At 30.4% G+C, this 12,331-nt stretch overlaps 2 protein-coding genes across 2 annotated transcripts; both read right to left on the bottom strand.

Annotated features, from left to right (window-relative positions):
- LOC109355859 lies at positions 361-1,558 on the bottom strand. Its single transcript, XM_019599108.1, has one exon. It carries the CDS (start codon positions 1,166-1,168, stop codon positions 563-565), a length of 606 nt encoding a protein of 201 aa, XP_019454653.1. The 5' UTR covers positions 1,169-1,558; the 3' UTR covers positions 361-562.
- LOC109357324 (uncharacterized acetyltransferase At3g50280-like) lies at positions 5,816-7,667 on the bottom strand. Its single transcript, XM_019601224.1, has one exon. It carries the CDS (start codon positions 7,533-7,535, stop codon positions 6,093-6,095), a length of 1,443 nt encoding a protein of 480 aa, XP_019456769.1. The 5' UTR covers positions 7,536-7,667; the 3' UTR covers positions 5,816-6,092.

The raw sequence follows: 12,331 nt of genomic DNA, 5'->3' as shown, positions 1-12,331 counted from the left end.
AGATGCATTAAAACATCAAATTTCAAGAGAATTTTCGTGTTCTCTTTAAATAATGTTCTCAGGCTACTTATTAACATTCCACCTGGATATTTTCTTGTACCTTCATTAAAATGCTAAAGTAATTATTCCTTCACTCCTAAACAAATAGACCTAGACATCAGAAATTGAACTTTTTTCCTATAAGTTCAGTGGGTTATCAACTACAGACGGAGTCAACATTTTAGATTTATTAAGGCAGATTAAAAGTTATCAAATCTAATCTAGTGTTATACATATATATTAAGGATTCAAGGTGCAGACACTGACGGAGTAGCAATTATGTTATAATACACCTTAAATATGAAGGCAAGGGATTCTAGATTTATAGTTGTTGACACCATCTTTCGGCAAGGTAATAAAATCTAAACTTTAACTTTTACTATAACATTGTTAAAGAAAAGGAGAATGAATCAATAGAAAACATTCATTGTCTCAGCCTCTCAAGTATAAATAATTAAGTATACTTGTCCTCAATTGAATGCAAATATACAACAAAATATGAAAGAGCAAAACTACAATAAAGTCAATCCTCTTCTGAATCATCAGGCAGAACCGATTGCTGAAAATCAGCATCCATAATGACCCCATCAATAACATGGATAACAAACTCATTCTTTCTAACATCCACAATTTCTGATCGAATTCTGTTAACAACTAAAGTTCCATCTATGTCTTTCGAGATATACAAAGGAAACCCAGATATTGAATCATATGACACAACCTCACCAGAGTGAACATTAACTGAAGACAGTGCACGAGGGATAGCTGAGAATCCCAATACACGTGTCATAATTGCATATGTATCATTGTACTTGTCTGGTTTCAAACTATCACTTACTCTTAATCGTAGATCTCGATTGAAAGCTTCTTCAGATGGAACAAAAACAGTAAAAGCAAGATCTTGAGGCAACAAATCAACCATCATTTCACCAAACTTGCATAATTTCACATCCTGCAAAGGAACTTTTCTGGATCTGGTGATTGGGTAAAACCCCATTTTACTATTCTTGGTTGATGCTTCAGGAAGCTTGAGAACTGTGACAATTACAATCAAAAGTGTGCAAACAGATACCATAATGGTTACAATAGCGATTGAGTGCTTCAAGAATAAACGCTTACTCATTTCCATAAAACCCAATACTCTTCTAGCTGAATAGTAACTATTCTGAAAATAAATTTGGAAACTTTTTACCTAATCACGAATCTCACGATCGGTAAAATCCAAAATCTGGGCTTCAAAAGCTAAAGACTCAAACTTGAAGACACATTGCGAGTTAACTCGGAGATGGGACTCAATTGACAATTTTGGATTTTAATACCGAAAGAAAATTTGAGACTTAATACCGAAAATTTGAAAAAAATTGAGACTTGGCTATGAACTCATAAAAACAAGCGACCCTTGAAGTTTAAATCTCCGTCACCGTCGCCGCTATTGGTGGCTAGGTTTTGGTCTATCTTCCGATTTTCATTTTTACAGAAATAAATATTTAATGCAGTAAAACATTTATACTTTAACACTTAATTGAAAAGTTTTTGAAGTGATATTTTTTGGTTTTTTTAAGTGATATCATCACACTCGAGTCAATCCTATCTGAGTTGGAATATCATATGTACATCAATCTTATCCGAGTCAGGAACATCACATATACGTGGAGTTAACCATTTCAGCGTGTATTTTTTTCATCCACAAGACTCGAATCCGAGACTTTGTTTAAGGGGAATCAAGTATGTACAACTTGAAACGATGTCGGTTTGTTTTGTTGAAGTGTTAGATATTATTATGACGTCAACCATTCTATTAATTAACTTTACCAAATATTACTTTTCAACATTTAAGTAGAATATTTGCTAAAATTTTTAGCTAATTTTAGTATTTTACTGAAAATAGTTATAATATTATTGTGATGGGTTTGAAATTTTAAATCACTTTTTTTCAGTATTTTTTTTCATATTCAATAATACAAAATATAGGAAAGTAACTATGAAAAATGATATTTTACTAGCGACAAAAAGTCATCTCGTTTTCGTTCTACATGTAAAGAAGAGAAAGAGTGATTATTCTTCCTTACTTTTCCTCTATCGTTTTCTCATCATATGGGAGACTAAAGAAAATTTGTTGGCCCACTACATCTTTTAATCTCTCCTTAAAAGTCATTTCTCTCATATTATTTTCTTTCTCCTTATTCATACCATTATTTATGACTAACTTTTTGAAGAAATTTATGTTTTTTATACTATGACTAAATTTTAGGTAGAATTAAATTTTTAATATTTTATCAAGATTTTATTATTTATCTATTTTTCACACAAGAATGTATCATTAATGAGTTTTGTTTCAAGTAATACATGTTTGATTTTTCTTAAGTAATGTTTTGAATCGAATCTTGTAGATAGAAAAGTTAACCCCACATACTATATAAATGTTTCCAATTTAGACAGGATTACCTTCAGACATTACAGGTTCAATTTTATTCCAATTGGTTTATTGGTAGTTGGAAAGTGCCTTAATTGCTTGTACTTGTAGCGTCGTCATCTTTGGGACATGACAAAATTTCCCAACTTTTTAGAAGAAAAAGACATTATAGGTTGAAGTCTTGGTCTGGCCGGTGTGTTCAGCTTTGGCACACGAGTTCAATTACAATTGAGAGGAATTAATGGTGTTGTATGAAATCACATACCCTTTGCTAGATACGTTTGGGTTTTAATTTGTGATTCATAATTGAAAGCTGCATTGGCTGGACCTATAAATTGATAATGCACCGTAGACTTATACGTACCATTCATCATTTCTATTTTATATTCCATGAACCTGCATGGTTCGGTAAGGCTAGATAACCCACTGGACTAGACACCTACAACAACCTAATGGCCTTGGAGACTATGCATGTGAAGGATTTGACAATTGATTTTCAAGGATGCAACTTGCATTATTCATTTTTATATCGACCAGTACTTTGAATTTAATGTTTGATACATTATGAATCGTTTGATGTGAAAGTATTAGACCCTATACATCAACTTAGGCATCTTAGGCACGTTCTTACTATTCGGCAAAATGGTTGGTGAGTATTTAAGTATATAAGATATTCATTATTTGTATTTAAAAATAACTGTTGTAGTAAAATAAACTATGTGATAAGATTATTTGTGTCATCTTGATTAGACTATTAAGTTACTAAATTGAATTGTCGTCAATAATTATAAGAGTCATTGTATTTACAAAGACATTAGTGATATTAAGTGTTCAATTAAAAATTGTTATCCTGAGTAGACAAATAGTAACTCTAAAAAGTTGGAGAAATTTATGTGAAAAAAGTATGGGGTTATATAATTTAACTATGCATATATGATTGCTTCAATAAGACAAACTAATTAAATTATGATTGATTCAATAAGACAAACTAATTAAATTATGGTTATTTCACTAATACGGTAGCCTAACATGTTAGTTTATCGATGAGTAGATTAACATCTCAAAATTACGAACCACTAATTCCTTATATGATTAACAACTTATCAATATAGCTCTATTCATAACAAATATGCTTATGAGATGAAGATTAATTGTTTGTCAATAGCTCTATGCCTATTAACTATGTTCACAAAATTGACAAATACGAGTTATCAATATAGATTTAATCCTATCAACTATATCAACAACATGAACAACGTGACTTATTGATATAAATTCATTCTAAGCTGATATACCAACACAATGAGCTATTTTAGTTCAAGTTATAAAGCATGAATTCCATCACACAACTACAACCTCTAAATAATATACTACAAGGTTATCAACTTCAAGTAAGTATTATGCATAAAAACCCCTCATAGGAATCAAAGAGTAAAAATAAACATAAATATGATTCAATGTGTATATATCCAGTGAATATTATATCTAATCTCAATAGGAAAGAAGTTTAGTTATCCATTGTCAATATTGCCAAACAAAAAGGTTGAAGGAGATTCCTCCAATATCATAAATTAATTTCTCTAGCCTTTCCCTATTGAATCTATACTTCTATTTGAGCTAAAATACCTAATAAAGCTAAAAAAATCGAGTACTTTAGGTCGCCTTTTAAAGTAGATACCATAAGTGTCTAACTTTTTTCATTTGAAGATGTTGAAAATCTATCATTCTCACTCATCAATATGGGTTCTCTCCGAGTGAGATGCTTCAGTCGTCACCATCCATGTTCTAGTTGAGCGAAATTGGTCTTCTCGTTAGTCGAGAATTGTTGAACCTTCTATCTCAATATCACTTGGGGAGGTTGAGTCCCACTATATGATGGTCTTCATTTTCATGGCTCGCTGAACGAGAATTGTGGCTTGCTCAACAAAAGTCTTCAATTTCAAGACTCGTTGAGCGAGACTCTTGTTTCTTTTAAAATGTTGATTTTTGTCTCTTTTATCTTAGAGTGACACGTAGTACTTTGAAGAGTAAATTTTGACAAATTCTACCATCTATTAATTTAATCATCATAATTGTGACATTATGAACAAATTTAGAGTTAAAAAGTAAACAAAAGTTGCAAAACTTATGAATAGAAGACTTTAGAGATTTCCTTTCTCAACCATCTAAATAAAACCTTTTCCTTCTTGTCATTCTATCCCTTCATGGTTTCCATTTTTGTGAGGGAGACATTGTGTCCTTAGCATGACACTTAATTTTTTTTCTTATTTTAATCTTTTATGTTTGTTTTTCAACTATCAACTATGACTTTACATTTTTATAATCATTAAGTAATTTATCCAAAATGGTAAAGTTTTCATAGAAAACAAAAAACATTAGTTAAAAATCTTGAAAAAAATTGTGCTTTTTAAGATTCAATATTTAATTTATCAAAAAATGTAAAGTTTTTGTAGAAAACTAAAAACATTAAAAAAAGATGAGTTTAAATTTTATATATGAAAAATTTCATGCTGAAATAAGATTATATGATATAGATATTTTCAATTCAAATAAGATTATTTCAGTGAAAAATATGCATGTCTAGGCAAAAATAAATACAATTTTTTATCTTAATTTATTAACTATATTATTTTGGATAAAATGATCATTCTATCATATGTAACATGTGCGGATATAACAAGAAGCACCAAAAGGTATATTTTATGGAAAAATAATGTTAAAATAAAATATTTAATTTTGTAATTAAAAGTTGTCTTTTATAGTTGCTGAAAGCCTTTATTTCACCCTGCTTGAGAATCTTATCATGTTAGTAGCTACTTGTTAGTACGAGTTGTTTTTTGTGAGGTACTCTTTCGGCCTTTTTACCTATAACTAATTTCCGCAAAAAATCATAGTCAACGGACACCAATTTGATATTGAGATGCGATAGCAATTACTCACGAAATTCATTCATGAGGCAAAAGTGGACAACTTGTTCTTTGTCTCGAAACTTTTGTGCATCTGAATTTGGTTCATATAATTCATAAATATGATGTTGATATTCAGTACATATATCAAGTACCAAGGTCACTCTGATTTATCAAAATAAAAATGCTAGATTCACTTTTCTGTCAAAATACAAGACAATTAAGCAAAATAGTCACCTTCAATGAACCGAACACAATCCATTTTTTCCAACAAAAATATAAACAATTTAGTGCTACCAGATTTAACATGTTTGGATGACAATTTTGGATTAATGGGTTGTGATCTAATACAAAATGTATTGACTTAATCTCAAATCATGTTTAAGTACAACATAAATATAGTTTTGACAAACATATTATTTTGCATAAGAAATTAAACTGATACACCCCAATTCCTAATCAACTTTAGGGGTTTTCTATTGTTTATAAAAAGAGAGGAAAGAGAACAATCACAACAACAATGTTCCAAGAGAAAGGGAAATTACTTCATTAAGTTGAACTTGAAACAACATTACATTACATTAAAACTAAACTAAACACAAACACTAAAAAATCACAATATATGCGTGCACCCCCACATGGAACCACCGTCACAGAAGTTTTCACGAGTCAAACACGATGAGCGGCTATAATCACATCACGATATCAGTTACTCAACTACAAATTGACACGTGTTATAATTGAGTCGTAGCGTAAAGCATAAACTCCGCATCACACTCAAGCCCCGCCATAGTTTCGGGCGCCAAAACAACTTCCAAATCAACGGCTCCGCTTCCATCTCTCCCAGGAAAAGCAGAGATCTTACCGTCAAATTTATTCGCCTTTCCACTCCTCACCGCCAAAGGTCTTCCCCAACCGAAATCATTATCATACATTGGGAATCTTGGAGAAGATCCAATGGTGATTGATGCACCATCAGGGTTTCCCAACGGGAACACCCTTGGATTATTCTCCCAATCCTCTATGAACTTCCTCACCATAGAATCATCGTGTTCCCTCACGTTTTTGTTCAGCTGCTCCGCGCACCACCGTAGATCCATAGACAACACTTCCCCTGCAGAAGCGTAAGTTGGCACGCTCTGAATCGCGTTACCGAAGTAGTAACTTTCCAATTTTGGTTTCATACGGTGGCGACAGTTAACCGCCATTCTAAACGTCGTCATTTTCGACGCTTGTAACTTCCTCGCGCGTGTAACCGCACGCCACAGCAAAGCGCAGAGAGACTGAAACGACGAAATCTCAACCGTTTCAGTTGCGAGTTGCGGTTTAGAATTAACTTCAGTTTTGAACCAGTTCTCGAAAATCGTAGCAACCTTGCCGTTCTCTTTCTGATAATAATCGTTGCTGTTTTTCATCATCAACTCAACAGCTTTATCCTCTGTCAATTTTCTGTTATTGACTCTGGCTTTCAGTTCCTGAATCGATTCACGGCTGAAGCTGAAGATTCGTTCGCGTAATGGCGCGTCAGCATCGAACGTTACTTTAGGACCACCTTGTGGCAAACGAAGAACACAGTTCGAAATCAGAACGGAGTCACGTGTGAAATCGGGAACCATATGAAGTCCCTTACAACCTCCTCTGCATAATTGAGCAAAGACATTAAAGAAATTCCAGAAAGAAGTTCCGTCAGTAACAGCATGATTAGCGGCGCAGCCAATGAAAACACCGTCAGCGAGTTCAGTAACCTGAACAGCAACTATAGGAGAGGAATGGCCACTATAGCTAACCTTGCTATCGAAGGTGAAGAATTCTTTGAAAGAAGGAGAGATATCAAGTGAAGACAAAAGGTCAGAGATTTTGTAAGAGGAAGCATTGGCGTGAAGGAAATCAACGCCAGCATCGTTACAAGTGATGTAAACGTAACCATCAGAGTCGGTGGTTAAACGACCAGCGAGTGGAGGAAAAAGGGAAAGAGTGCGAGAGAGTGCTGATTTGAGGAGTGGGATAAGAGTATGGGTTGGAATAGAAGGTTTAGTGAAAAGACAACCTTTTTGGATGTAGTGGCAAGAAAGCATAGGAAGGTCTGAAACAGAGAGTTTAAGGTCTGGAAGGTTGGATTTTTGGTCTGGGAAGACACTGAATTTTGAGACCAAGGTTGTTGTTGCACAAGAAGGCATTGTGGTGGTTTTGTTTTAATTGGAGTTTTGGATAAAACAAATTTGTGTCCCCTCTTTTTCTCTATTACTCTTTCTTGCTTGTGAGGTAATTAGATGCAAGTGAGGAGTGTGAGGTTGGATGAGAGCGTTTGGTTTGGAATGTATTGCTATTTATAAGGCAAGGGACGGTGTTCTCATTCATGCACTTGTTTTTGCTTACGCTGGCAGTCATTGTTTTTATTTTTATTATTATATTATTTGTTTAATTTGGTATCAAGTTTCAATCATATTTACTCTACTAAGGTAAGGACAAACATGTAGTTCATTTAAGTAATGCATGCTTAGTTATCTTTAACCAAAACTAAGGGTTTTGAATTTTTTTCCTACTCAAATGGAATTTAATACATTTATGTAGGAAAAAATATTTACTCATCTTTTATACTTATGCTTAATCCAGTACAGTATATCTATAGTTATTGTACTTAAGAATAAAAAAGTATTCTCTATTGCTAAATGGACTTTAATGATAATTTAATAGTGATATATGTGAAGATATTTTGATTAAGAAAATGCACTGTTGATATTTATTAATAATTTATCACGCTTTTCATTTATTTTTCATAAAATTGTGATTATTTAGTGAACATAAGTATGTCCTATCTCAATTTTGTATATTTTATTCTTTAAGGTCAATAAATAACATAATAAAAAATTACTAAAGGCTGTTGTGTAATAGTATTGATTAAAATGAATAATATATTTACTTTTTAAGAGAAGAAGATGCAAAATTAGTTATTAAATAATAACATGTAGAATTATTGAATTATTATATAATTGGAAGAAATTTGTTTGAACTTGGCTTGATAAAGCAACAAATGTTAAAAAAAGCAATAAGCAACATAAGACATGAAACTAGGGAGTAATTTTGTTGTATTAATGACATGACATTTTCAATATATATTAAGACCATACAATAAGTCCAATAGGAGCAGCGGAATAGGTCATATACCCAATTAATTATCCATCTTTAAGATAGGGATGTATAGAACATAGATACATGAGTGTAATAATAACACTCCCAGCTACTTATTTGCACTCCTCGTAGATTAATCATAATAATAATTTCATACGATAACAAATTCAAATTCAATTTAATATGTATACATTAATAGTGTAAGTATTTTTACACTGACATCAAATCTATATCATTTATATGTTAATTACTATTGAATTTCAAATAAAAATATAACAAATCTATAGTGAATGATGTTTTTACACTGTCATATTTTAAACTCATTTAAATTTTGATTAGTGCGGCATGAAGAATGTCAATAAATACTTTCTACTACTAATAGCATTGTACTCTACACATATGCCTCCATGGTCGGTGGATATGAAATTGTGATTTTTTATATACATTTTTAATTTTTTTAAAGAGTGTTGTAAGGATATTAACATGACCCTTCATTGTAGTGGAAAATATAACTAGTTTATTAATGTAAACAAAAATCATATGAATAAATATTAGTTTAATGTTGCTTATGAGAGATATACTCTTTTAAATAAAATCTTATACCGATTAAAAATTAACATATACTGCACACATCTGTCAAACAATAATTAATCTCAAATTTTATATTTTTCAATTGTACAGAAGAATTTAGAGGTAAATTTATTTATCGGACAGCGACGGCATTCCCTATATTTTATGATAATCAATGAAGCAATCTTGGTTGAATTATTTCGTTCAATAACTCTTAGTCTATCTGTTCTGTGAAGTGTTGTCCCTTGTTATTTCATACACATCACTGAAATTATTGAATTTTTTACTTTTAATACAAATATAGTATTTTCCCTATTATATCCTTTTCAATTTTTGTCTTCACTTTATTTCACAATCATTTTCCACTTATCCACAATAATAAACAAAAATATTTTGGAGGAGCATCTAGACCAATACATATGATATCATCTTTGAGTTTTTATGTTATTTAAGTAATGTATACTTAAGGAGCATGCATGTTGTCATTTTGTTATGACAGAATAGATATTTAGAGTAATATATTGCCATTTGGAAGATGAGGGTGTTGCTGGAGAGGGAAGTGCAAAGACACGTGGGATTGTCTCCAAGTGTATATAATATATAATATTGGTTAGATAAGCATTACTACACTGAGAGATATAATTTATGTGTTTGAATTTTTGGGAAGATGCAATTTTTAATTACGTTGATATCATTATTTTAATTACTTAAGCTAAAGTGATTTAATTCTTATGACTATAAATATAGTTGTTGTAAAGCGTAGTTTAAATATCTAAAATTTTATTTTATTTTTAAAATGGATAAAATTATAAATAAGAAATTATAGATAGACATTTGTATGAAAAGAGTTTGAATTCAAATACAAATTAATATTTCTCTCGCTGAATGAGTATACAATTTTTATAAATAAGGTCATGACCCCAACTCAAATGCAATCTTTCAATTTCCTTTCTAACATTTATCATTAGAAATTATAGGCATCTATTCATTAAAAATAATTTTGCATAAGACTATGATCATCAAACAAGATGAACATGAATTCAGTTACACGTAGCTTATTATATTCTCAAAATATATACTCTTCCATTCGGGTTTTTATAATTTTTGACCTAAATGATATTGGGTAGATGATTTAAGCAAGTCTTCAATTAATTTTATAAACTTCCACCTTCTTCCCCTAAGACTAACTTGTGACTAAGTTAATTCAGAGTTTGACGAGTGTAACCTTTTGTTACTCAAACTCAAAAGTACAGCATGAAATTATAGGTTGAGACCTCTTTTAGGAAAATCATAGATTACTAGCTTCTTCCATCCCATTATTTTATCTGCAAATAAAATTTATTAAATAAATACAAAAAAAAAAACGAGAGGAAAATTTGGATGACACAATGTGAAGGGAAGAATATTACATAAGCAAAGTAAAATTAGAGAAGCAAATTAAGATAATTGCTTTGGATAGTCAGCCTATCAGAATAAGGCATGGTGGATTTGCCCCGTCTTTCTGTCATCAAAATCGTGATTTCACTTAAAAATAATTTTACATAATCAGTGCTCATAAATCTATAAAATAATATGTAAATCAAATGGTTTGAATTAGTGAGACATCTAAACTATTAGACATTTATAGAATTGATGACTATAATAAAAAGTAAATTTAAAAAATTTACTATTGAAGTAAATGAATCCCCACTCAAATAATATATCAACTTTCCAACAATATCTATATGTGGATTATTAGAGGATAAACATTCATATAATCTTAAAACTATTTATGTTGTATCATAGATATTATTATGAGTTCAATTTACAAATTATATAAATAATATATTTACATATGAGAATAAAATTGTGTACATCTATCATTTTTATTAGGTGAAAAATTCGTACATTAAGCTACCTTTTCAATTTTAGAGGGGAAATGTTATAAGATGTAACTTACAAAGGCATATAGTTAAAAATGAAAAATATCTTGTTACTATGATAAAATTTATTTTGATAGATAATAAGTATGAGGAATATTTTCTTTAAGGAATACAAAAGCATGAAATGAACTTTATAAAATTAAGTCCAATATTTTGAATGGTTTAAACACCATTTCGTTAGATAAACTCTTTTCCATGTCTTAACAGATATTGTTAAAACATTCATTAAAAAAGGTTAACTGTGGATTGTAACTCTCGTGCAAAAAAATATACATATTTGTTTAATGTTAATTATTTATTTATTTGCATTTACAAGGAGATAAAGATTTTTTTTCTGAATAGATTAAAATGAAATATTAATAATGTGGAAGTAGAATAAAAAACTAAGCGCCGACTATTTACGTTCTGGATGTGTGCTGTGATCCTCAAATCCCAAAAAGGTCGGCTTCTTAGAATCTCAACTGTTTAGCTAATCCTGCACTGTCTCATATCCTTAATCAAATTCAGTTATTACTACTTAAACTATTTTTTTGTGTTTCTGCATTCTTTTTCTTATTTCAATAATACAACTTGACTTAGGATTTAGATAATCTGATTGCAAAAATAGTGTGTTTAACTAACTTCTTAGAATCTCCACAACCGCCTTTTGTGAATTGTCGGTTTGTGACAGAATATATAATATCATAATAATTGTTGTTATTATATGGTGAAAGATTATGAGTACAAAATTTTGGGTTCAATGATTTGTGTACTTCAATTTAAAAAAAATATGTAGTGCTAGCTAAGCTAGCTATTAGCACATTTTGATCTGTTGTGCCTTAATTGTTTGACTAAGAGAGTGCATTACTATATTGCTTCATAAACTAATAATAAAATAAAGATGATGAAGAGGATTTGCTTGAGGCTGCAGAGTGGTGTAATGTCTTCCTGCCAGCTTCACGAGTAAGAATCATATACACTTTCTGAGCTATCAAATACAAAAACAAAATACTATTTACAATTCTTTTATCTTTATTCACAATGATGTGAAATTTTTGAATAAAGATTCTGTCCGTTACTAATATTTTAATTTTCAAAAATAGCAGTGTTATTTTATTTTATATAAAAATAAAAATAGCTTGTGTTCAATAAGATTCTTATATATAGATTTACCCATCTAAGCAATCGTAAAAGGAAGAACATTCATCTTGTGTTAGGGATGACAAATATATTTATTCTAGGATATTGTTAAAATACTTGTAAATGCTTTACAAAAATAGTTTATGAATGAAAAATGATATTATAATATTTGTCTCGGGGATGTATTAATAAAAAAAAATTAATTAAATATTATATGTATAATAATTTTTTAT

Source organism: Lupinus angustifolius, chromosome LG09, assembly GCF_001865875.1.
Source record: "Lupinus angustifolius cultivar Tanjil chromosome LG09, LupAngTanjil_v1.0, whole genome shotgun sequence".
Lineage (NCBI taxonomy): Eukaryota > Viridiplantae > Streptophyta > Magnoliopsida > Fabales > Fabaceae > Lupinus > Lupinus angustifolius.
This window is presented reverse-complemented; position numbering and strand designations above follow the sequence as displayed.